The 25797-nt window shown below is 38.6% G+C and overlaps 3 protein-coding genes across 3 annotated transcripts in view; all 3 read right to left on the reverse strand.

Moving 5' to 3' along the window:
• Nucleotides 1–2551: 2551 nt before the first annotated feature.
• Nucleotides 2552–15596, reverse strand: smek1 (SMEK homolog 1, suppressor of mek1 (Dictyostelium)). The gene is made up of 15 exons (XM_007546689.2): nucleotides 14502–15596; nucleotides 14170–14225; nucleotides 13980–14078; nucleotides 12571–13188; nucleotides 11895–11972; nucleotides 11671–11787; nucleotides 10030–10146; nucleotides 9803–9934; nucleotides 8787–8889; nucleotides 8535–8693; nucleotides 7852–8021; nucleotides 7139–7281; nucleotides 6410–6600; nucleotides 4912–5123; nucleotides 2552–4495 (listed from the first exon to the last, which is right to left on the reverse strand). The coding sequence occupies exons 1-15, from the start codon at nucleotides 14641–14643 to the stop codon at nucleotides 4376–4378; spliced, it is 2457 nt and encodes an 818-aa protein (XP_007546751.1). The 5' UTR covers nucleotides 14644–15596; the 3' UTR covers nucleotides 2552–4375.
• Nucleotides 15597–15967: 371 nt separating this feature from the next.
• erh (ERH mRNA splicing and mitosis factor) lies at nucleotides 15968–18467 on the reverse strand. Its single transcript, XM_007546700.2, has 4 exons — nucleotides 18323–18467; nucleotides 17790–17877; nucleotides 16712–16832; nucleotides 15968–16618 (listed from the first exon to the last, which is right to left on the reverse strand). The coding sequence occupies exons 1-4, from the start codon at nucleotides 18323–18325 to the stop codon at nucleotides 16516–16518; spliced, it is 315 nt and encodes a 104-aa protein (XP_007546762.1). The 5' UTR covers nucleotides 18326–18467; the 3' UTR covers nucleotides 15968–16515.
• A 460-nt stretch (nucleotides 18468–18927) lies between these two features.
• The window catches only part of paplnb (papilin b, proteoglycan-like sulfated glycoprotein), an 8447-nt gene continuing 1577 nt past the window's right edge, over nucleotides 18928–25797 (reverse strand). Inside the window, exons 4-19 of the mRNA XM_007546709.2 lie at nucleotides 25694–25754; nucleotides 25498–25600; nucleotides 25084–25214; nucleotides 24562–24882; nucleotides 23678–23854; nucleotides 23426–23576; nucleotides 23269–23346; nucleotides 22667–22772; nucleotides 22482–22560; nucleotides 21923–22162; nucleotides 21399–21575; nucleotides 21166–21316; nucleotides 21012–21089; nucleotides 20570–20723; nucleotides 20405–20483; nucleotides 18928–19786 (exon numbers count right to left, since the gene is read on the reverse strand). Of these exons, the coding sequence (XP_007546771.1) occupies nucleotides 19484–19786; nucleotides 20405–20483; nucleotides 20570–20723; nucleotides 21012–21089; nucleotides 21166–21316; nucleotides 21399–21575; nucleotides 21923–22162; nucleotides 22482–22560; nucleotides 22667–22772; nucleotides 23269–23346; nucleotides 23426–23576; nucleotides 23678–23854; nucleotides 24562–24882; nucleotides 25084–25214; nucleotides 25498–25600; nucleotides 25694–25754 (2389 nt within the window). The 3' untranslated portion in view covers nucleotides 18928–19483. The remainder of the gene's footprint in view (nucleotides 19787–20404; nucleotides 20484–20569; nucleotides 20724–21011; nucleotides 21090–21165; nucleotides 21317–21398; nucleotides 21576–21922; nucleotides 22163–22481; nucleotides 22561–22666; nucleotides 22773–23268; nucleotides 23347–23425; nucleotides 23577–23677; nucleotides 23855–24561; nucleotides 24883–25083; nucleotides 25215–25497; nucleotides 25601–25693; nucleotides 25755–25797) is intronic.

Here is a 25797-nt window from a genome sequence, read left to right on the forward strand (position 1 = left end):
TCTAGTGATTAAGGAAGAAACTGTCGTGCTAAACTAATCATCCATACATTATGAAGACAATTCAAATCATCAGGCTGAAATTTATCAGGTTTACTTTGTAATAAAACCACCTCAATCAGACATCGGTGTGTTTTCTTGGGTATCAAACACCTGAAATGTGCATACATACATCTATTTATATGCTTATGGCTGGCTTTATAGCACAGAGTATAGAGTTTTTAAATCATAAAAGTTATAAATGGAGAAAATCGCCATTCGGTTTTTGTTCAGTTCTGTCTTGCAACACCCTCAGAATCATAAAGTTAAGAATCTCTTACACATCCTGTATTGAATTGTATTATATTCCCTGGTAATTACTCCAATATTGCGACAATCTACAGATCTGGACAGTTTATTCTATTATATGAGGGGCTTTTTTAGCTATTTATTTGAATATCAACAAAATGTAATGTTGAGTTTAGGGCATAATATTTATGACTATATGGCATTGTTCGTGTTAGAAAAGCATGCCTCAATTTAAAAAAGATTTTGTTTCAAAATAACTCAGTATAGACGTCCCAGACACAACACCGGAGGGAACAGGTTCTCCCCGGCTGCAAGTAGCACATTGTGTCTGTTTCCTTTGCTTTGCTTTGCTGTGCATTGAAGGTCAGCTGTCTGAAAGAACATACAGAAAATCTGTTGTAAAATTTATGATTGTAAGAAACATGATCTATATATATATATATATATATATAAATGTGTTTTTGTTGTAATGCAGATTCTAATTTAGATTGTTTATTTAAATATATCACCTACAAATATAGCTAAAGGCATATAGTGTGCAAATGAGCTACAGTGTATAAGCATAATTGGTGATAACACTGACCTCTGACCTCTGGATGGGGGCAAAGTTCTTTCAGTACCACCTTTTGTATGTGTAAGATATGCATCAACAGGCATAAATGAATACTATATATGCCTCCTCAGCTGAGTAGAAGTTTGCAATGGAAACTGGAAGCTTGTCAACATCTCAAAATAAGTATCATTTAGATGTCATTCTTCCTTTCTTTCTTTCTTTACGCTTTCTTAACAGGACCGTCATTTTCTAAAGTAACTGTAAATATGAATAATAATGGCATACACTTTTGCTTGCATTACTTTTGTCTCATGATAATATGCTAACAGATTAACACCAAAACAATCTGATGGTGCATGTTAGTCCTTCCCATTGTGTCGATGTCAAAAGTTAAATAGAAATTTCCCCGATTGCGATCTATGTACAGACGGCAAGAACTAGCGAACCAATTGTTTTTGGGGGCAGAGCCAATCAAGAGAGCTGTCAAAGATGTTTTTCATGAACCCAGCAGGAAGATGGACAGCAGTGTCCCTGATGGAGACTCTTCAGCCTGGCAGACATACAGGCGGGTCCAGTCGGGTGAGCCACTTGGCACTGGTCGTGCAGCTGGCTTTCTGGTGGAACAGGAGCTGGCACCAGGAGCAGGCTGGCCTCTCCTCTGGCAGAGATGCAAGGCAGAAACAAACACGGAGACTCTGCCACACTCCTGCAGAGGAGCAAACAGAGGCTGGCAGGGAGGGCTGCTCTTCAAAAGCTGCTGTTGTCTGGAGATGCCTTTCATGTGAATGGGAGCCTTAATAGGCGTTGTGTGATGGCTCTCGTCGCACACTGGGCACCCAGTGAACCTCTTCTGTTGGGTTTTAATTAAAAAACAATGTTTGAAGGCCACAATGCACTTGGAGAGACAACACAGTGACTTCTTGGTGGCCCTGGTGCTGTTTGTTTTGGACTTGTAGTCTGGCTCCAACTGAGTTTACCACATACACTGGGAGGTGAAGAAAATTTTTTTTTAAACTATGTTCCCTTATCCAGTAGAAGGGGGTATTTTGGTTCAGCACAGCGCAGTTGCATTACTAAATATCGTCAGTTACTGTACCCCAGGCGATAATTGTTAAATGTTAAGGTTAAACTAAATATCCACACCCTTGTGGACATAATTATAAACAATTATGAAGTTGAATTTCTATGCATATGTTTTGAAAGGAAAGCATGACCCAAATTCCATTGTTATTGCTGATAAGATACTTTTTTTTTACTAAAATAAAAATCAGTTGATCCCATTAAAGATACAAAAACAGTTTTTTGTAGTTTAGTTGAGTTAAATTCAGATTCACTTTCCACAAAAATAAATATTTCACTGAAATATTCATAGCTTAGTTTATTGCTGAGCACGTGAACAAAGATTCACATATTTTTTCATGCACCTTTAATTAAAAAAATAAAACTCTTACTTTTGTTTCCCACAAACATTTTCAGCTTGGATGAGTTTGTACCATGTGGCAAGAGGTTAGGACACTACTGATGTAAACTATGACAGGACGTTTAACTACGAATCGGTATGAGACTGATGGTGCGATTTGTGCATAAATAAATTTGCACAATCGCATAAATAAATATATTTATGCAATTATATTTACCAAAAAATTGCATGTGACTAAATTGGATATTTTTTTTATACTTTTGGTGCATCAGTTCTTGCAGTTTCCCCCTCTCCCCCACACATCGACTTCTATTGGCTGTTTGTTTTCTTTTTCAACTAAAAGCTGCTGTGACAAGTGAACTTCCGCCAGTGACATCAATGAAGGTCTGTTCCCTTTCGATAACTTTAAGCAAAAATGCCAGCCTCTTTCTACTTAGAATATTTAAAACAATATTAGAAGAGTCTTATTTATAGGCGAGGCAGGAAGTTCAGTACAAAATATAAAAACTTTGTAAATTTAGACGTAGTTTTAACTGCTTATTGTGTGGAGTTACCTACTTGCTTTTTTATATTGTAATAGGTACAATAATCTGACGTTGAATAGGAAATGTTTGGAGTGTCTTTTCTGGGTTATTATAATGTGTAAGTTTAACCAATGACGGTGACAAAGCAGCTGCATTTACACTACAAATATACACACATTCACTGGTGCTGACCCAAGTGTAGTAGAAATGTTTTGGGTGGAAATCATATTCCGGCTTTTCTATGCACCTAAGGCGCCACCTGGTGGATCATAAAGAATTCAGCATCCAAAAATCTCACAAAACTGGTTTCTTTAAAGCTGAGAAGGCTCAGAGGACGACTTGACACTGTTCAACTTGCAGAACAAGCAGTTTGAAACAGAATAACAATTGAAATGTTAATGTGTCAAAACAAATCTTCCATTTTCCCTGCACTGTTCTTTTCTGCTCTGCCTTGGCATCATTCTGGGAAAACATCAGCAAAAGATCAAATCTTGGATACAAAGAAACACCGACTTCTCAGGACAAAGATAGGGGACATCTTCCAGGAAAGATCATTTTTAATGGTCCCAAATTTTCCGAACAACTAAGTGTACACTCTTGAAAGGAAAATAAATGAGAAGATATGACAAAAAAAAAATCATCACATCTAGAATTCCACTCAATCTTTAATCAAGATGGGATTACAAATTCTCCAAAAAATCTGCAGTTTCAAAGGGCAAAAAAGGGTAAAACTAGCTCACCTACTGAGGTCTTTAAAAACCTGTTCAAGTGTGACTGAAAACGTCCTGAACATTTAAAGGCAGGTCTTTTTTTTTTCTTTTTTTTGTCATTTACAAAAAACAGGTGGAAGAGACAAATAGAGAACAAAAGGAAAATCATGAAAAAAAACTGCTGGCATTTTTTTTTTTCCTCTCCAGAGAAAGAACGTCCACTGAGGAGCAACAACAATGATGACATCGAATGACAACAAGGGCAGCCGTTTGCCTCGTGCTGCCTCCCATCTGGTCCTAGAAACTAACTTAAAAGGGAACAAAAAGCAACCGACGAAGGGAAGGGAAGGAAACGAGAGCAGAAGAAAAGGAAGCAGAAAGGAACAGTGAGGAAGTGAACTCTAGGGAGGGAATGGGGTGCAATAGGTGGGTGTGGGTCTGAATTGGCTGACCCATCTGGGTCGCTGTGATGTCCTTCCCTGAGTGGGGGGGGGTAGAGGGCGGGGGCAGTGGGTTATGGTCCGAGCACATATGCTCTGTGTGTACATTTGTATTAGTATGTGGTCTTTTTCCTCCAGTTGAGAAATCACCAAACAACAGCTAGGCTCTATCGTGGGAGCTCTATCACCCACCAAAGTGTTTGACGTCCGCTCCACTTCTCAGACGGTGTTTGTCCACTCCTGCTCTCCTGATTGGCACTTCTATGAACTGGGAGAATCTGAGGAGGCTTTATAGCCATCAGCAGTCTGCTCCTCGTTGGGCCGCCCTCTCACAACGAGGGGCGGCTTTCATTCATTCAATTTGTCTGCAAGTTTGATCATTCCTGTGAAGAGTCAATGTTCCGAGACTGTCTGAGCGGAGCAACAGCTGCAACAGTAACTCTTTACGAGCTCAGTTTGGATTTTTTTGTGGGCGGCAGAGAATCCTCTTTACTTTCTCCGTCCTCCTCTTCTTCCTCCTCTTCATCATCATCCGGATAGTCTACCAGGCCCACTAAACCTCCCTGCAGCAGACAAGCAAAATGCCATAAATCAAAGGGCAGTACATGAGGAGTTTATGATGGAGTTCAGCAGTTGCTGCTGGCTTTAAACAGTGTTTCCTCAAAAAGCTGCCGCTAACAGAACTTTTATTTTAGTAACATGTTTGTCTAAACGGCATGTGATTTAGGCATTATTGTTTTTCATGTGTGTATTGTCTGTTAAAAAAAACAAAAAAAAACCCTGTAAAGTCGTCCAATGACACTGCTCGTGTTTGCAATTAAAAGCAGGTTCTGTGTGAAAACTAACAGCTTAGGTGTGAAGCTTCATAGATTTTATAAGTTTTCTTCACTCTCTTATCTAGAGGGTGTTCAAAAGCTGTGCTAATTACTTTTTGAAGTGTTTAATTTCTCAAGTTTTCCTGTTAAGTTTTAACAAATACCTTTGTGGTTACAGCTGTCATGGGGGGTGAGCTCCGTGCCCCTGAGCCGGGAGACCCTGGTGATCCTGGAGAACCTGGGTTCAGTGAGGCTGATGAAGGAGGACTGGCCAGGCTGGTCTTAGTGGATCCAGAGAAGGAAAGCTTGAAGCTGGGATTCTGCCTGCCTGACAAACTCGACTTGCCCAATACTTCTTTATCCTCCGTGTCTTTCACTGTGGGCAAACATGACAACGTGAGAAAAGTTATTCTCACCAAACTACTTACATTTTTAGGATGAGGAAGAGATTAAGATGTGTTTTACTCTAAACGAGGAAAACGCAGGAATTATAGACCAGCAGTTTGCACATTAACATCTAGACATCGGCTGGGTTACCAGTATGAAAATATTCAACGGTTTCAAAAGTCATGGTTTCAAAATTGCTAAAATTAGTTTAAATAGAGATAAAACCCCAAAACACTACTAAAAATACATTTTTGTAATACAGTGAAATTGCACCTCAGAGAATCTCACATGTCTACTAACAACTAGAGATGTTTCTTCAAACTAAGCCTATTTTGGTCCACTTTAAAAATGGATGAAAATATTTTGAGCTCATGGATTCTATTTGTGCTCAAAGATTTTTTTTTCTTTTGATTAATGGCAAACAAATATATACACCAAACTAAAGAGAATGCATGTACAACTGTTTGGTAAATAAACTTAAAGGCATTTTAAAATATTAACAAAAGGTCTTTACAATGAGATCAAAGTCTGATTTAATTTATTAAGGCTGTTTTTATTTAGTTTTCTTTCGTTTAAATACACACTATGACCACACATACTAGACCTGCAACAAATTAGTCAGCGCAATAAACAACGTTAGCTATAAAAAACTGTTGACACATCATTTAGAACCACTTTAGTGTCGTTTACTTAAGAACTACACACTGTAAGAAGTTGTGGGGACTGCATCATCTACATCGTCTGCCAGGACCACTGTCTTCTAATAATCTATTAAGTCTTGCATTGGTATAATGAAGCGGCCATTTTTGACAAGGGTGGCTCATTACTGATGTGATTTTTCATTTTGTTTCTCTTTTGTGGTGGGAGCAATGGTTAATAACGCCAGGGTTGCCATCTGATTCAGCTCTTGTGTAAAGGGATATTTCTCTGTTTTTACTGTATAGAGTAATCAGGATTAATCCTATCTAACATGCTGCATGCAGAGTCAAAGCAAAGATTTTGCTTTATTTCCCCAAAAATATAGAGTTTGAGTTGTAGTTTAAAGACTTTGCAAACAATAATTTATTTTAGGTTTGACTTAGGAATTTAGATTTTAAATTGAACTGACCAAAACTAAATGTACTCCTGTTTTAGAAGCCTTTATCATTCGCCATGACCTTTAATATACCATTAAAATGGCTAACCTGCAGTACACATTTATTGTAGCTCGTCCTCTAATTTCTACTGCGTACAATAATCTTCAGGCGTACTGCAGAGCCATTTTCTGAAACTTACATTTCTTTCTCTCCATGAATTTGCTAATAGGTTCCATGAGGTCTTCTTCGCTCTTCATCTTGTCAGAGGGAGGAACAACGGCCTCGCCATCCTCAAGGTCGTCTTCATCCGTGTTGAACCACATCTCCTCCTCATCCTCTAACGTCCGTGCGTCGCGACGGAAGCGGTGGTTCCGCAGGATGGAGCGCATGCTGTTGAGATTCAGATGGGGGAAAAAATTAGCTCAGGAATAAAAAGTTTTTAGCAAGTCCTTTTTTTTTTTTATGACCAGGCACATTTTAGTTGCCATGCCTACCACAAAGAAAAAAACATATAAACTGTATAAAAAGGAAATAAGAAATCATCTATGTTCTGTTTGAACAGACTCTTACAGCCGGTAATTATGAATGAGCAACAATTTGCAGCATTGCTTTTCATTTTCCATCTTCAAAATGAAAAGCAATGCTTCAAGTTTGTGTTTCCATTGAAACAATTAACAATCTTAGTCATCAATGGACCCAAAGTATTGAGCTAAAAAAAGTCAACAGCAAATTGTGAGGAAGAAAATAAGCAATCTAAAGCAAAGCGTCTAAAAAAGCAAAGCATTGTACATATTCATGCTGGACTTTTTAACCTCTGAACGAAGAAAGAGAAATCACAAAAACATTAACTTTCAAGACAGAAACAGGCTTTCCTAACAATTCAGGCTGGAGTAGCAGTAATAACACTGCCACGCCTTGATTTTCTCACCTATCCAGTTTGGGGTTGTCTTGTCTCTCTCGTTGCTGTTCGTATCGCAGCTTTAGGCCTTTGAATGTCTGGACGTAGTCTACATCCTCCAGAGACTTCCAGTAGTTCTCCACAATGTGAGCTGTCAGAGACTTTATGTCCTCCTAGAATGGGAGGCAAAATAAATCTGTTATTAAATCACAGATGAAAAGAAAAGTATAGAAGGAGAAAATAAATTCGGTTTAAGCACAAAGAGCAGACAGTCTGCAAAACTATGACTGGTGATAAACTTATACATCATATTTGTTGAACTAACTTTAGCATTACATGAGTAATTAGATATTATTGGAACTTCTATTGCCATAAAAAAACAATTTATTTTGGTTTCTGAGGTGGGCAATCCACCATGAGAAATTGTTACTTTTTTTTGGGCTATTTAAACCCAAGAGAAGACTTTTCTTTCAATTTAACATTAGAAATGTATATTTTAAAGTTGTCCATATGAACATTAAAAAACAAAACAGACTAACACAGAAGAGAACAAAGAAACAGATGATAATTCATAAATATGGTAAAAGAAACAAACTTTTAAATCAATGAAATTATCTTCACTTGTACGACCGCATTTTCATAAAATTCCCAAAAATTCAATGAATATTTGTTTAATGATTAGAATTTCCAAGTTAAGCAGAAGCAATTTTGTGGAAAATATTTTGCGTGGGAACAATACTCACCACACGGACATATTCAAACATCTCAATCATAGCTGAGTTTAATAGGTTGTAGCGCGATCCGTTGTTGCGGAAGGCTTTAACGACGGGCTCAAACAGGAAGTTTCTCATGATGTACCGATTGTAGAACTCGTCCTTCAGGCCTACAATCCTCCTCATGAAGCGCAGGGCACCTGAAAATGAAGGAAGATACTTTCATGCAGAGCTCCAAACTTGCACAGCTTAGATACAAATAGCGTTAAATCTCACTGGCGTGGAGTAAGTTTAGGGGAAATGAATTAAGGGGAATACACAAATATTTGACACGCATCCATAACTACATCTCTTAAATTAAATAACAGCAATCCACAGCAGGAGCAGCAAATATTCAAATGTCCAGCAAAACTAAATTAACAGAGAAACTACACACAGCAGAGGCACAAAAATCTGTTTTCTTGGCACATTTTAACTCAAACTCACATGGCATGTCTTAAAGTAAAGAACAGACACATGTCATTACACAGGTCAAATTCTACAGGTACATTTTTAACCTGATCATTTATGTTTCTTCCAGAAACTGCATCTAGCAATGGCTCCTTTACCAACACGTGAGTCAAACATCTGCATCACTACAACGGTAGGAATAATCACAACTCATTGTACTTAGGTTACCAGGCAATGACTAAAATATACATGTTGAGACTTACATAGTGCCAAAAAGGCGTGTTGAGAGGCAGTGAGAACCAGTACCCTCCTTAGGATATCTTTGTTGATGATGTAGTTCTTGATGTGATACGTGTGATGCTCAACACAAAACGTTAGCAGCTCCAAAATCAAGGCAAGCAACTGGGCTGTTTGAAAATCATCTACAGGCAACAGAAAATGCAGACAACTAAATAAGAAAACGCAACATTTGAAATAAAAATTTACATTTGCCAGATCTTAAAAATATTCAGTACCTTTGCTTGGTTTTTCTTCTGTTGTGTTGGCTAATAGTGGAGCAGAGAGGACATGCATACAATGCTTGTAGAAAAAGCTCAGGAATTCTGTCTTTTCTGTTTTCTAGGGAGAAAAAAAGAAAAGTTTTAGCATTATTTCACTAATTTCAAATGTCCTGTCTGTCTACTTCAGATCACTTGCAACAGCTTAAAATAAGTAGGTTTGGTAAATTCAATTCTGGTTGTGAGAAACAATTTCTGCTTGTAAATCTATTTATTGACTTCTATATTTATGCCACAATTACAGACTAAGCAAAACATTTAGCTTAATAACCCACAGTTTGTTGGTCAGCAGGAATAAAATTGTCATGTCAGTCTTGGAAATGACTGTAAAACGTGAATATTATTTGTGGAAAGCAATTATACAAGAATCCAGCAAATTATACAAGAATCCAGCAAATTACACAAGAATCCAGAAAGAATCCAGAATGTGTCTGGTATGTAAAAATGTATCCAAAATGGCAGGCATAGTGGCCCTAGTGATTAGGTTGGGAAAGCTGAACTCATTCAATTAGCAAAAGTAACTTAAATTTATGGAAAATGCAACAGTAAGTTATTACATTCTTTAAATGGTCACAGAGTCTGCTATGAATTAATTCATGCTATATTTTCCTTCAAATTAATAAAAGTTTGTTTCTGGACATAACCTCCACAACAAAATGTACTTAATTTCTCATTTTCGCATCCATCAAAGCTTCTCACCACGACAAAGATTGTGCTTCTACTAAAACATTGTTTTATAAAACAGTTCTTGCCTCTGCTTTGAGTAAAATCACAGTTGTCTAAAAGCTGATGTCGGGATGGGCGATGTGGACAAAATATTTCAATCAGAATACTTTGTGGTATCTATCGCAATAATGCGATAGATACCACATTTTTTTAAATCCGTCACACTCCTTTCTTAACAGTTTCAACACATTTGATAGTGATAGAGGACATATTAGCCAGCCCTTAAAGTGAAAGCTGTGAAAACTCACATTTGCGGTTGCCAGCATGTTCTCTGGATCCAATAAAGTCCGCAGCAAACCCATTAACTGGACAGCGCCGCCAAGTTCTGGGTCGGTATCACAGATCATGTGTTCTATGATCAGGTTGATGAGAAGAATATCCTGGAGAACAAAACAAAAGGGTTGAGTTTAAAACCACTTGTGGGAACGTGCTATAACTTTCATTTAATTTCAGAGTATTTTTCATATAGACTCACGTCATCATTTTGCTGAGACTCCTGCATGACAAACTCTCGTACCATGGAGGGGTTATACTCCACTAGATAAGAGAAAATATCTGTGGCTGCCCCACGAACCTGAACATCATCCATTCCCTGTTGGACAAAGAAGGGTCTGTTAGTCATCCGCTTCATTATTTCAACAAATAAAATACTATTCTAAAGATTAAAATAGAAAACGAGAAAAAAAAATACAACACGTGGAATTAGAATTTCAAACTGCTTTAAGTAAATTTCTGATCTAATCTCAGCAGGTGATCAGGGTTATGCAATTAATCATGCTTATATCTTTCAAATTCAGTTCCAAAAAATAAAAAATAAAAATCTGATCTACAATAAACTTTTTCATTTTGCCTGTTTCACGACTTATTTCGATATTGGCCAAAATAAATACATGAACTTCAAAGTGCGTTTTTATGCTTTAGGCGTACTAGATATTTGATTTTGCTTGTATGCACAACTTGATCTCATTTTTAGAAAAATGTAATTCAAATAGGTCAAACATCGTTGGAGCTTTGAGCCAAAGATTCACATTCCTCCCTTTCTGTCTTAACGTTTACAATGGAAAATACGATGTGAGCCCCAAAAGAAGTGGTGCCACAGAAGAGCCAAAACATTGCAGCTAGGGATTAGTCATGAGGATCAACAAAACCAAACTGTTGTGACGGTTATGTTTAGAAAGACGGACCCAGCGTAGCATTTACTTCACCAAACAGAACAACTAAAACACGCCGCTGTCCGTTGTTTAAAACAGGATTTAGAAACTTCACTGGTGAAATGCGTTTATAGAAAAATACGAGACAAGCTCTTCATTTTGAGAATATCAATTATCTTGCTGTACTGCAGTCCTCGACAATAACACAATACCAGCTGAATTCAAATAAAGATGTTACTCCTAAAGCTTCTTAGCTTTAGGAGTAACATGTTGCAGCTACCTTCAGCTATCACTGACGCCACTTAAAAAAAATTAGATTAATTAAAGAAACAAACATTAAGACGTACATCAGGAATGCCAGATTTCCATTTGTGCCTCTGATCCTTAAAGAAACTGTTTACACCAATTGGAGAAAAGCTACTAAAGATGAAAAAATACAAACTTATACAGGCAAACTATACTTTTGCTGCAGCAACCATTTTTACAGAGTGAAACAGTATTCCCTCACTCAACAATGGAGTAATGTATAAGTGACGGTTCGAATGTCACTGTTGATGTTTTGTGTATTCCCTCTTAGCTACAGCAGCAACATTACAGAGCAACATGACTGCGAGGTTTAAGGTTGAAAACATCTGAGGTGGAAGATTGAAAAATGCTAAATTTTGAAGAATTAGAGCATGTGCATGTCCCAAAACAGAAAGCTCATGACATCCAGTCCATTTCTGCTCCATGCTTTAACATAATAAAAAATATCCCACTTTCATCTTTTCTCTTTGAGCTTTATAAACTTCATGTTGCGAAGCAACTGTAAACACTGATTCAAATCTGTTCTACAGGTTTTATTGGTCTAAATACTTTATTTCATATTTTTCACATGCTTTGTTTTTACATTAGGAAAATGTGATAAATTAATGACTGTGATGTTACTATAAAATCTAAACATCAATAAATGTCATTTTACTCACCAGTATAACCTCTAGTGCAGGTAAAATGCCCATGTTTGACAAAGTCTTGAAAAAAGCGTCTCTGTTTTGAGGTTGTAATGTTTGTGAAAACGCACAGAACTCCTTTAAAAAGTTTACCTGAAAGAAATACAAAAACATAATTACTTGAACCATGAAGAAAAAAAACAACATCTGTCTGATTTGCATTACAAGTTAATAATCACTAATTTATTTTTTTGGCATACCAGTTCTTGTCTTTTGTCATCATCTGTAGCCTCATCTGTTAGCTGTGCAAAGAGGTCTGTCAGGAACTTCTCATCATCCTGACATTAACAGGGCAGAGGTTATCAAGTGGTGAGTAGCAAGTAGATAATATGATCACAACATCACTTTCTCCTAAGACAGTCCAACATGCAACACAGCAGCTGATTAATCGCAATTGTGAGATGTCGCTAAAAGAAACAAAACAACAAAACACTTACAGATTAAAGTATATCTAAAGGTTGGTTATTACTTTTTTTTTTTTACTTTTTGGTCATGTGTAATTTACCAGAAGATAATGTGAGGTTTAAAATGTTGAAACGACAGTGTAGGCCAAAAACAAAGTGATATTAACCATAGTATTCACCCTGTTTAAACAGTAAAACTTTAATTTAGCTTTATGCTAAAACGTCATATGCACAGTGTCCCTGAGTGAACAGTGAATGTTTATATGCGTTTTAGTTTGCCTCTAGCACAGCCACACTGATTTACACAACACCTCTCCATCTCTATGGAGACAGCAATACATAAACACTGGTGAGTTGACATGGTGCAAAAACACAAAGGTCATTTGATCATAAAAACTCAGACGACTTCATGCTGAGGAAAGCATAACAAGCTTGTGTGTGTTCTACGTGTGTTTAAACGTTTGTTTCTCACCTGTAGCATGCCCACGATCTCCACCTTATTGAAGAAGATGAAGGAGTGCAGGGTGGACAGCATGTTTTCCTCAAATACAGAGGGCGTGGGCAGCACCATGTCCTGAATGTACTGCACGCGATATGTCTGGTGTATTTTCTGACGCAGTTCAGGATCGGAGATGGGGATCACCTCCTTAAACCGCGCCGTCTTAGTCAGAAACTCTCGATGCCGCCGTGGCTGCGGCAGCGCTGGGTCGAATTCCAGGCAGCCGATGACGTCCATGATGCACTCGTCAGAAAACATCACCTCGAAGAGTGCGGTGCGATTTAGCAGGAAGATGCCTTTAATTATTTCGTAAAGTTGGTGCAGTCCTTCTCGGTTCTCCAAGTCCTCACACACACGAAACAGTTCCAGAAGCTTGCGAATGTAGCCTTCGTTCTCCACTGCCAAAGCCAGTTTCTCGCGCCGCAGCGGCGACGGGAGCGAGGAGGCCACCAGCTCAGCGAGGTCCTCCAGGCGGTTTAGTTCACACGGCGGCAGCTCCAAACCCGGGGAAGACATGTCATCGAAGCGCTCCTCCTCAGACTCATCCACGACTTCTTGCGTGATGTCCACTGAGGGGTCCTTTCCTTGCACCTTGACGATGAGGCAAGCAGATGAGCAACAGATATTAGAGCTACATAAACAGTATATTACATTTGAACCAGTTGCAAAGAATGTCGAGACATTCAAAAGAAATACATTCACTAGGCCCTTTGATAAATTTGGTAGTTTTTAACTAGGAAGTAAAATAGAAAAGAAAATGATTATGCACATTCAATTGTGTATCGCTAACTTTTCATATTTTTGTTTTACTGGACATTAAACTACATGCTCTTTGTTTGTAGACGAATGGATGAAATCTTTACTCCTGATGCATTTTTTTGAATAGGAAGAAAAATGAAGACTGAATGATACAAAGAAATCTTGCGGTGGCGATATGCAATGGCAATATCAGCCGCAACATCTGCCTGTTTTCTGCTTGCCTCTCTCATCTGTTCCTCCTCCAATCTGTGACCTTTACCCTTTAGGCAATGTCATTTAAGTTTGTTTTGAACATCTTCTGCATGAGACTGTCAAACTGGCTAAAAATTATGTTAACAAGATAAAAGCAAGTTCATAACACTTACAATATACTAGCCAACAATTTTTGCACTTCAAACTGTCCTTTGAGATATGCATATTACACATGTGATGATGATATATTTGTGATAAATTGAGCAGCTTTTTTTATTTTTTTTTTTTTTTTTTTTTTTTTTTTAATTGCCCTGCCAAACATCAATGTAAGCAAACCAAAAACTGGCTGATTTTAATTTCAGCTTGATTTATTAGTTTATATCCACTACACGCAATGACAGAAAAGACAAACACGCACAAAAAATAGTTACCTGACATATTTTCTCCCAGATTTCATCACAGCCAGCCTTCTCCTGAAAGCTGAGTGCTAGATCATAGTTCTCAGCTTCTGACCATACTATCAATGTGTCCTTTTTAAAAGAAAAACAACCCAAATTTACAACCTGGACACATCAGAAAAGAACATTTCTTTTTCAACCGAGTACTGTGTCGTGTACTGACCTGCTGTTTCTGGTACGCTGTATTTGGGTTGATTTTGGACTCCAATAGTAGTGAGCCTACCAGATTAAAAAGGTGACACATATGAGTTGAAAATGCGCAACAAAGCTTAAAAAAAAGAAGCTACTTTTAAAAAATGCTGTTACTGTATAGAAACAAAGTATTTTATTAATCCCAGAATGGGAAATCTCAAAGTTGTAAAATCACAATCAAGACCACACTGTACAATTAACATAAAAAGATAATTACCAAAAAGGTAAACATTTGTACAAGGGGCTACATAGAATCTGGGAGTTTTTTGTTCATTTTAATTCACCCTTCAGTTGTTCACTTACCATCACTCTCTGCTCGGACCAGGAGAGAAGTGCCTTTTAAACGCTCCACATAGCATGAGGAGACATGCCCGGTCCCACGGTCGTCCCACTGTCTGTCCTCGTTGAGGGTATAAACTTTGACTCTCCTACGAGTGTCCGTCATCTTGGCAGGTGATTGTAACCGGTGTTCCCTTCTCCGAACTTCTTTGGGTCTCACAGGGGGGCTTCCTCACCTAGTAACACAACTGCAGTTTTACCCCTAACACCTGTCCACTTCTGAAGTGTTAAAAGTCTTATTTAAAAGGGCTTGATCTTTACTTTGAAAATCGTCAAAGATAAGGAGGGTTTTCGTAGCCTTCTCTGAAGGATTGTGCATTTACAAGTTTTGTTTTTTTTTAAGTTTTGCCAAGCCGAGTGGAAACTTATCTCACCAGGGATACAGGCAGTGCGCCTGGCAGAAACAGCACAGAAACCATTGTGGCAAGGTAACGACAGTATAATGAACTGAACGAAGGACAACTGACGTCTTTGTCTGTTTTCTACAAAAAACAATGGAAAGACATAACAAACTGTACGCCTACAGCTGAGACAGACACATTCAAAGTAAATCCAGCTCAACAAAACGGCACTGGTTTCTTCTCAGTACAGTTTGTACGCTTGCAGGTAACGTTAGCTAACTAGTACGCTCGCTGCCTACGCTCTACATATTCACTATAGAGCTACTGTCTAAAGCAAACTCACCGCTGTTCAACACCGATAACATTATTTTTTACTCGTGAACAACAAGCACTGCTTAAATCAAAAACAGCGTCTCCGCTCTTCTTTAAATATTACGCCAGCTAACTAGCATTAGCTGGTGTCTCTTCCCCAAGTATTCCGCCATGTTCTGGCTCGGGGCCGCGGAGAGACCTCTCTCTCATTTCTAATACTCAGACATCCCCCAAAATTGTGCAGACTAACAAAGTGGAGAATAATAATTAATCCAAGATAGCGCTTTACATTATACTGTTATTTCCCATTCATTTCAGACGTCTTGCTCAGATAATTGCTAAGTGCCCCCCTTGAGTTTTCAGCCATCTTGGGTCCCTTCACAGGCAGTACGGGGTTTCCGACACTGCAACAACAGGGCAGCCCGCCACATTTAAAGAGACAGTAGCAAGACAAAAAAAGAAAAGAAAAAACACATTTCTACCATCGATTTTGTTTCCCATGAAAATGCTTAGTATGACCATTTGAGTCATATCTTCACTTGCTTTGGAACACTTATAATTCTGTATAAGTCACAATACTCAAATTTTATCTTTTAGAAAAAGATCTTTTACAAATGTAAAAGCAGCAACAGAAATGTACTTACTGTGACAGGTTATATGGGTCGTACAGTATCAAGCTATAATATCAATTTAATCATAATTCTTTCATCTACCATGACAAGACAATTTTGTAGAAGATGAGTTGAGGTACAATAATTGCAGATTAAATAGACAGAAGTCAGAAAACAACTGTTTATTTTGTTTAACTCAAAGATAACAGACAAGAGTTTAAAAAGTCCAACATTTACATAAAACAAAAGATTTAAAAAAAAAAACTATTTCTACCATAATGGCAATAAAAAAATGAAATGAGAAATAATAACCTTATGAATGTTTTCACTTTACTCTAATTCAGACATAAATCACCTGCATGTAAAGCCAGCAGTGAATCCAGAAACAAACCATCTAGCCATAATGTAAAACATTTCCAAAGGCAGGTACTGAAGAGAGAAGTTATCCCTCCAGCCATTACCCCAATTCTCAATGTGTAACAAATTGGAAATGCATGTAATGGAATGACAAAAAAGATCCTAGGCATAGCAAATTGTCAATATACAGCCCTGAAATGTTTTTATCACCCCCCCACCACATTTTCCAATGTATACACAATTTACAATGAAACCCTTGCCACCACGAGGGTGTTGTCCTTGTACACATATCTGAAGCACTCTGCAGTACAGGGGTTTTTCAGGTGCATGTAGAAGGACAACATGACAAACATGCTTTTACTTTGCCGCTTGCTGAGCCTGGCGCCGCAGCAGGACATATATCTTCTCTTTAATCCAGTCTTTGTTGTAAGGTTGGTATGTCTGCGTGTCAGCTCTGTACCTGTATTAAAAGCAAAATTATTTTATTTTTATAGAGAACAATCAACATCCCACAAAAAACGTACAGCCTGTTCTTCTAGTAATCCATCCTTACACAAGACAGCTCAGATCTGCCAGGTCATCGATGAAGTCAAACAGCTGACTAATGTCGTAAGTAATGGATGGACTGTTTGGATTCATCCTTTTCAGATGCTCTTCATACATTTTGCAAACACCTGGAAGAGAAGACACGATAGTTTTGAACAGCAAGATAAGGAAGGAAAATATAATAGCGTGCCAATGAAGATTAAAGGAAAAAGGTAACAGTGTCCTGATGTCTGTTGATATTGAGTAAATTAAAATTTTCTTTGAAGATGTTGATAAAAATGTGTTGTGGAAAAACCTCTACAGCCACAGTGAACTTGGTTACTGTAGTACTGAAAACACTGAGCACTACAAACATATTTTTTGGTTTATTTAAATTTAATCCGGTATATTTTATCCTCTTTGCATACCAAAAAGTATTAAATCCGGGCCACAGGAAATATTTGTAGTTATTAAAAAATACATGTATTGTTATTTTAAAATGTTGCAATATTTAGAAATATTGAGAGTAATTTTTTGTCTGAAAAGAAAAGTGAGTTTCTAAATGTTTTTGTACGATTCTGTACCATAAACTATCAGTATTGCTGAGCGAAAAACAACGAATCGCGTACGATTTCAGTACATACAGCAGTGGCGTTAGCAACACTGGAGGACTCCTTTTAAGGCTCATAAAGCCTAAGAACATACATTTCCTGTAGTAAGTTCAATTGAGGCTGGTCTACTTCCAAACAGAAGTTAACTATACAAGAGTTCGTGTGAAACCGGACTGAGACTTACTCAAAAAGAGAGTCTCGGTCCGTGCATTCAGATTCTTCTATAAAATTTGATACAGGTTTTCATCTCTTATTTGCATTATACAACAACAGATTTTCATAATTTGGTCTCACGGAACCAAACACTAATCTGTATAATGTTTCATCAAATCTTCTCTTGTCTTTCGCCCTACAGATGCTTGGTTAAAAACGTGGGTGAAAATTGTGTTGCTACAGTTCCCTTCTATCACTTTATAGTATACCGTTTCGGCATTAAATTTCATAACATTTTTATAAATGTTATAGTTAAACTTAAAAAGACAGGAAAAAATATACCTTCCATGCATTCGTTTACCGACTCGTAGTCCGCATATGTGCGGCCCTCTGGTCTCTTGGTCGGCTGGACAAGCAAAATTGTGTGCGACTGAAAAACACAAGTTTAAATTTAATAAAACATAATAGCATAGCAATATGCCACAAATGATACAGTCTAAAACTGGATTTCATTATTGACTCTAATGCCAAAGATAAATAAGGAGGGCTTCTGACAGTCATTTCCAAACATTACGAGTGTAGACCATTTTTGGTTAAAGACAAAACGCCACGACTCTGAATAAGTGCATAAAACATTAAAAATACAACAGACACCAATCCAACAGAAGCAGAATTATATAACAAGTATCCAAGCCAGGGGTTAATTTCAAATTTAAATCAATCTTGTAACAGCAAAAAAAAGACATTTGACAGATTAAAATTAGTAGCAACTATTAGCGTCGCAGCTTGCTAGCTTAGCAAAAACAGAATAACCAGCAGCGTCGCTTATTGTCAGTGTTTCTTATATTTCAAACCTCAATGCAAGCAGCACTTACCATATCTGCTCTCACTACAGGTCCTCCAAGTTTACAGTGGAAGCAAACAAAGCAGGAAAAATGAATCGCTTAATCTACTTTCAGGTTGCCCGAGCAAAGCAAGGATTCTAGAAAAAACACTTGAAGGAACTGACGCAAAAGTGTTTCCGGTTGTAAAACATTACGGCTTCAAAATAAAAATTTGGTTTCAAAATAAAAGAAAAAACTGAAGTCAAATGAACTGGTAAAATACTTATTTTTGTAGCAACTGGAAACTAGTTAAGCTAAATAACTTCTGATGTAAAATAAAAAAATAATGCTAATGCACTAACTCCGTACGTATTACTTGTCTTTAAGAGTTGGAAGCTTACAATCTTTAGTCATTTTCTTCAGAGGAGACTGTTAATATTAATACTGACCTATAATAAACTCCTCATATTATTTTTATATTATCATTTTTAATTACAATAGATCTAAAGACTGAATGTACAAAACTTACTTTTACCAAAGTATGAAACAACTATTTAAATTATGGTTTGCAGTTTTTAAGGCAAGTGTTTGACCCCTTTTTTTACAATTTCCCATCTGCAGATATTGCATGACCACACTATCACAGATAACACCAATTGCAGGAGGATCAAATAACACTTTATTGATTGGGCCTACTCACAGTTTTACGGTATGTCAATGATCAATCAACATCACAAAGACATTTGCAGAAGAAAACAAATAAAATGTAAAATCAGGACAAAGATTTGTAAGTATATAATTTATTATGATAAAATGTCATGTTGACTTGACATATAGAATAAGGCAATTTTCTTCAAGTGGCATATGAACAAAATCATGTACATCCACATATTCCAGTATTAGATAGTACAGACATATTTAAAACTAATGGGAAGAACAGAACCTAAAATATAAAAAGCATAAAGCAAACAACCCAATAACTGAGTTTGTAGAATAGCGAGCTTTTCAGTTTTATTTCACTTTACTTTTATTATTCCCAGAAACAGTTCTAAAGACTTCAAGAAACATTTTCATTTGAAAATATCGATCGGAAGAGTAAAATTGTACGGTACTGCTTTGAAAAATATTGTAATGATTTACAGTCTCTTCAAATTAGTTTAAAATAATCTCTACATGACAGTATATATTTTGTATCTTACAATTCTTTTTCTATTATGCACGCTGAATACGTGAGCGCTGAGCCCTTGCCCTTGCAATGCTTCCAAGTGACCCTCTTCCCGGCGCCCCCCTGACAGGTGCAGGCCTTCTTGAAACGCCCTCGCACTCTGTCCTGCAAGCTTCCATTGACCTGAAGTTGTTGGCATTGCCATGGCAGCCTCCGTACCAGAACTCCTTGCATTTGCCAGAGCTGTAGTCATATGTAAACCGAACCATCCAGTTGTCACAAGGACCTTCATCACGGGGCAGGAGGCAAGTGTTCCCTCCGGATGGATCAGCAGGGCGAGATGGATACAGCTGTTAGGAAAGAAACAAAACAAAAAAACTAATGATGGTTGAGGTTAAAGTTAGAATGCAGTAAGTGGTGTATGTAAATTAACATTAAATACATCATTTTTAAAAAATTCTGATATAATTATATGGGTTTTCACATTTGTTTTCTATTTGTATGGACCAGACTCGAATGAAAGGATGTCATTTTTGAGTACAAAACAATAACATCATCTGCTATAGCTGCCAAGAACACCTCGTTAACATTCATTCATCCATCCATCTTCTTACACCCTTATACCACTGGGGTCGGGAGAGGTGTTGGTGCCTATCTCCAGCTGTCAACGAGTAAGAGGCGGACAGATCGCCAGTCCACCGCAGGGCTAACATACATTCAAGCCTTATAGAGCTCTGCTAATGAGCTAATATTGAAGCCAGGTGTGCTGAAGCAGAGAAACATCTGAATGTTACAGGACTTTGTCCTTTGCGAACTGGAGGTTGAGACCATTGATTTAGAGCAATTTGCTTTGCAAATCCAGTGCAGAAACACATAAGAGCAAAGCATCTGTGGAGAATGATGGAGACGGCTACGCTTTATGAATTTCACCTCGGTGTGTTAATGTAGGCCACAAATTTCCTTCCTACCTCAGTCGTTTGAAACTCAGGACATCCGGCCCTTCCGACTCCTGGAGCTGGAGTCACTCCATCCAAACAACAGCCATATCTATAAACAATTTCTCTGTTAGAAATTGATAATTTCTCTGGATGTTATTAACTGGTTTCAAAGCTCAGATGAAGACACCAGGTTACCTGCTCTGAGCACAGTCATGTGGGCAGCCCTGGCTCCTAGGTCCAGTTGCAGAGGTGTGACCATCAGGACAGCAGCCATACAACGACTGAGCACAGTGGGGACCGTACACAGGAGGGTAGGGACCCCGCTCACTGTACGTGTCTGGCCTTGGAACTAAAGCAAGAAAACATGACATCAAACACAGCGTACTCATTACCACCCAAAATGCCATAGACGTTTTGATTTAATCTTGTTTTGTGGTCGTCTGCATTTGCATATTTGTTCAACATACTATTTATTTGAATTTTCACAATAGATTAGATCAGAAATGTCAGTGGTTTTGCGTTTTTGTTCGAAAGTTTAGATTGCAACAGAATCAAATAGAAAACCATGTCCACATCTTGTTTTTCTGGTAGATCTACCAGCCTGGATGCTAAGATGCGGAGTGACATTTTTACAAACCTGAATGATCTCCTGGAACATGTGGCACAAATCTTCTTGGACTTTCTCCGGCCTCTGGATTTTGAACACTTGGAACCGCTAAAAAATATTTTGAAAAAAATTAGCGCACAAAATAAATACAAAACCGAAGGTTTCAAAAGAGGTTTTTCCTCACTTTGTACTCCTGTACAGTGTTGTGTGTTGCATGACTCTACAGAAAGAGGTCTGCTAGCTGCTCCACATCGTTCCTCTGGGTAGGGATTGAGATCTGTATCAAAGCAGCCGACCTTCCTCTCTCTCACGCCACCGCCACAGCTTCTGGTGCACTGCAAGGACAAAAGACAGAGGATAACAAGGTAGAGATAACGGCAGCAATAAGGTGGCGAGGATGTTTTCGCTTAAACTTACAAGTCCAAACTCGGTCACATGCCAGGAAATATGCGTGTGACAGGCAGGTCGGCGGCAGGTCTGGACAGAAGCAGGTCTGGCCAGTCCTCTGCAGGCGTGGTCAGGCAGGTGTTCCCCTCTCGCTCCCACACAGACCACCTCCCTCATCTGCTGCCCTTCACCACAGGTCACTGAGCACTGACAAAAGGCAAAACCACATTCCGCTGAAATAAATCCATTTATCTTTTGTCGTCAAATTAGTCAAGATGGTTACAGTGTAGACCCTGTAAAAACATCTACGAATGACTGTTGACACTTACTGAGAAACAGAAAACTCTCTCAGCTGAAAGAAAATGTAAAACTGTCAAGAGGATATGAGCAAACAGCATTCTTGTAGGAACTCAGTCACTTAGGCCATATAGCCTTGGGAAAAAAAAAAAAGCCTTTGCTTCGTACGTCGGTTTTACAACAGTCTAGCTTAGGGTGATGGTTCACCAAACGATGTGATAGTTGTGATAGACCATAATTGGGAGTGAGATACTAACCACACTGAAGCTGGAGACGCTGTACTCTGCAGCAGCACAAGCGTGTCTGTTGCAAGGCTGCTGACTCTGTGGCCTCTGCAGACGGAGGGCGATGCAGTAGGACTCGTCCACCACTCTGGGGTTTGATGGGTCCTGAACCAAACACTCCACGCTGCGGTACTGCACGCCTCCATTGCAGGAGGCAGAGCACTCGCTGTAGACTCCAGCCCTGTAGATGTACGTAAGCGTCTCTCTTGGACCCTGTCATCACATCAAATAAAGTCAGGTGATTTGAATATAACACTTCAATGGAGCAGGCTTTGGTATTGGAAGCTGAACAATTTGCATTTCATTTCCAAATTTAGTTTCTTTTTTCTTCTCTTTGAACTATTACCTATATAGATTAGATAATATAGGTGACTGTTGTTTTATGATGTCTTTGGGTATTTACACTGGTTGCCGTGTAGGTGGCACTGTATGGCCTGAAGTCCAATGAAGTGACTTTTACACAAATTTACACAAAAATATGGCAAAGTTAAAATGTGAAGGTCGAACCAAATCAACCGAATTTGAGTCCTACCCCAGGTGTTTGGTACTCAGGACATCCAGCCATTCCAAACCCTGCAGCTGGGGTCACTCCATCCAAACAACAGCCATATCTGAGGATGAGAAGGTCTTTCTGTTAAAGAAAACATTTAACGGGTACAAAGCAACTTACTTTAGTCAAATATTGGTTTAAATGACAGAATCCAGAGAGCACATTACCTGCTACGAACACAGTCATCTTGTGTGCAGCCCTGGTTCCTGGGTCCAGTTGCAGTTGTGTGGCCATCAGGACAGCATCCATACAGTGACTGCACACAAGGCAGACCTAACACGAGAGGGTAGGGTAACAATTTCACTGAATGTTGCTGTTCTTAAATCCATAATCCATAATCTGCATTGGGAATAACCATTAAATCTACCAATATCGAGTAGAGTTACTGGGATCATTTAGTGGAAAATAAAAGTTTAATTTTTTTCTGAAAGCTACTTAAAAATCAGATACTAACCATAGCTTTTAGAATATGCAAATGACCAGAAAAGGTTGTTTTTTAGGGGCCCCTGGCCAGCAAGTGGCCCTGAGGAATATTTGATCTCTCAGAATAACTATTTTGAAAACTTAAAATGTATAGAGATGACCTTGATACTTCTTTGTAGGTCCACGAATAAAAGAAAAGTTGCAAAATTTAAACATCTTCAATAAACAAATGTTTATTCATAAGAAGGAAAAATCTTATGTTAACATCATAATTTCACCTGCAACCATCTGTGACTGAAAATTATTCAGTTAAAAAGTAAAAAAAAAAAAAATACCAGAAACAAACCTGAATGTTCCCCTGGAACATGGGGCACAAACCTTATGGTGCCTCTACCAGCCCCTGAGTCCTGGATGCTTGGAACCGCTGGAGGGAAATAAGGTTGTAATGGCTGAAAAGCACAAATATTCCAACCAAAACACGCCGCAGTCAACGTTTGGCTCACTTTGTGGTCTGTTACAGGGCTGCGCATTGCATGTTTCAACAGATGTGGGTCTGCTTTCAAATCCACATTGATCTTCAGAGAAGGGATTCAGATCTGCATCAAAACACCCAACCTTCCTCTCCCTCACGCCACCTCCACAGCTTCTGGAGCACTGCGGATTTAAGATGAGTTGTTAATGCTGACGTACTCATGCGGATTAAATTTTTTTTTTTTTTTTAAATGCTTTCGCAGAGACTTTCCTCTTAAACTTACAAGTCCAAACTCGGTCACATGCCAGGAAATGTGCGTGTGACAGGCAGGTCGGCGGCAGGTCTGGACAGAAGCAGGTCTGGCCAGTCCTCTGCAGGCGTGGTCAGGCAGGTGTTCCCCTCTCGCTCCCACACAGACCACCTCCCTCGTCTGCTGCCCTTCACCACAGGTCACTGAACACTGACAACCAAATACAGTTTCAAACTGGCTGTCTATGTAGTTATGTTATAAGCAAATGTATTCACTACATTAGTGCTTTAAGTTGTCACATTCTTATGTTAAAAACACAAACTTTCATTTATTTTATTGGTACGTTAGCATAAATGATTTACATAAATAAATGCACATTTGTGAAGGAAAACAATTATAGAACATTGAAGAAATGATTTTCATACTTTTCTTCAGTTAAAAACCTTTTCAGTCCACTTTACTGTGATAACTTTGATCAATTCACAATTTGCCAAATTATAAAATAGTCCATATGTGACCTATGAGTAAGCAAATATCAGTGTAAATTCAGCTAGTTTATAAATGCAGTAGAGGTTTGTTTGTTTTTTTGTTTTTTTTTCAGTGGGGACAGAGAAGCTAGTCAGAACAGGGAAATCTAAAGATAAAACCAGAGTGGAGTTAGCAAGCAGAACATACTGCCAGAGTCTCAAAAGAAGCTCTGCGGAGCTGTGTTTTTATAGAGAAAAAGTTCTAAAAGTCCTCAAATGGGGACTTAATGCAAATGCACTCCACACTTTTCAAGTTTTCATTTATTAAATGGCTTTTTTTTTTTCAAGGCACTGTAAGCAAAAGTCCAAGACTGACAAAGAAAAGACAGCATTAACCTTATTCTAGCTTCTATGACACCTATCAAAGGTTCCACACTGTGAGATACAAACCGCACTGAAGCTGGAGACGCTGAACTCTGCAGCAGCACATGGATGCATGTTGCACGCCTGCTGACTCTGTGGCCTCTGCAGGCGCTGTGTGATGCAGTACGACTCATCGACCACATGGGGGTTTGACGGGCCCTGGACCCAGCACTCCACGCTGCGGTACTGCATGCCTCCGTCGCAGGTGGCAGAGCACTCTCCGTAGACCCCGGCCCTGTAGATGTACGTGTGTGTGTCTCTTGGATGGGGGGAAACAGCAACAGGAGTAGAGGAGTGGACAGAGACTGTGTCGTTGTCCAAACCCATAAACTCTCTGTGGTCCAACAGCTGGACAGAGACAACACATCAGCAGTGTGACAAATAAGTTTAGGTGTGAAGTCTCTGAAATGGAAAACTACATAAGTTGGCCACCCCTAGATTGAACCACCAAATGTCAAATTTTAGCGTGTGGATTCTTCAAAATAATTTCTGTTTGTGGAGATACAGAAAATGGTTACTTTTTAAAAAAAAGTGGGCTTCAAATCTTACCCGACAAACTCCGTCCACACAGATGTCAGTGCGCCCCACATAGCATGGGGTCCCATCCACCACTGTTGGCCTGTGGCGGTAGAAGAAGTTTTGTCCCCTTGGCACACAGTTCAGCTCACATGGATTAGAAGCTGGAATATTAAAGGAGTAATCAGCAACACGCTGAATCAGGAGCTTTATACACTTTATTCCTGGAATACTGTGTAATTTGAAACAAAGCATTGCTCACTGTAATCCCCACTATGTTTGTCGTCAACATTTTTAATTAAACTTTTACATAGTAGAATATTTATGAAATATTAATCCAACCCTGTGTTAAAAATTAAAACTTTAAAGCAGAAAAGTTTCCGTGAAACCTTTTCTTTCTTCTTGATGGTGGCGACAGATTTTAAGAGACCCTACTGGAGACTGTACCTCCATAATAAGGCACCCATGTGTGTCGTTTTCCTTGAAAGTCCATTCTGTCAAACTCTGAACATTGTTCCTCCCTGAAGTCTTTTGATCCAACGGGGCAGGCCTGTCACAACAAAAACAAGCACTGTATATCTAAATATTCCACATTGTGTTCCTGTACGCACTGAGTTTGTTTTTAAGGGAGTTATGTAATTACATGAGTATTACAGGCAAGGAACGATTTGGAGGATCCTACACAGTTGTGTCCTCCATCTGTCCTGCAGGAGAAAAATTATATTATATTATATTATATTATATTAT

Source organism: Poecilia formosa, unplaced genomic scaffold, assembly GCF_000485575.1.
Source record: "Poecilia formosa unplaced genomic scaffold, Poecilia_formosa-5.1.2 Scaffold1, whole genome shotgun sequence".
In the NCBI taxonomy this organism is placed as follows: Eukaryota; Metazoa; Chordata; class Actinopteri; order Cyprinodontiformes; family Poeciliidae; genus Poecilia; species Poecilia formosa.

What these genes read in the sequence shown, in the direction of transcription:
- smek1 (XM_007546689.2), bottom strand. Translation starts at nt 14,643, where the DNA reads ATGACGGACACTCGTAGGAGAGTCAAAGTTTATACCCTCAACGAGGAC. An exon ending in AGTCTCAGCAAAATGATGAC is followed by an intron (nt 9,935 to 10,029) that starts GTGAGTCTATAT and finishes TTTGTTCTCCAG; the next exon opens with GATATTCTTCTCATCAACCT. An exon ending in ACATGCTGGCAACCGCAAAT is followed by an intron (nt 8,890 to 9,802) that starts GTGAGTTTTCAC and finishes TTTTCTCCCTAG; the next exon opens with AAAACAGAAAAGACAGAATT.
- erh (XM_007546700.2), bottom strand. An exon ending in GGTAAACGAATGCATGGAAG is followed by an intron (nt 16,833 to 17,789) that starts GTATATTTTTTC and finishes CTTCTCTTCCAG; the next exon opens with GTGTTTGCAAAATGTATGAA. An exon ending in GCAGATCTGAGCTGTCTTGT is followed by an intron (nt 16,619 to 16,711) that starts GTAAGGATGGAT and finishes CTTTTAATACAG; the next exon opens with GTACAGAGCTGACACGCAGA.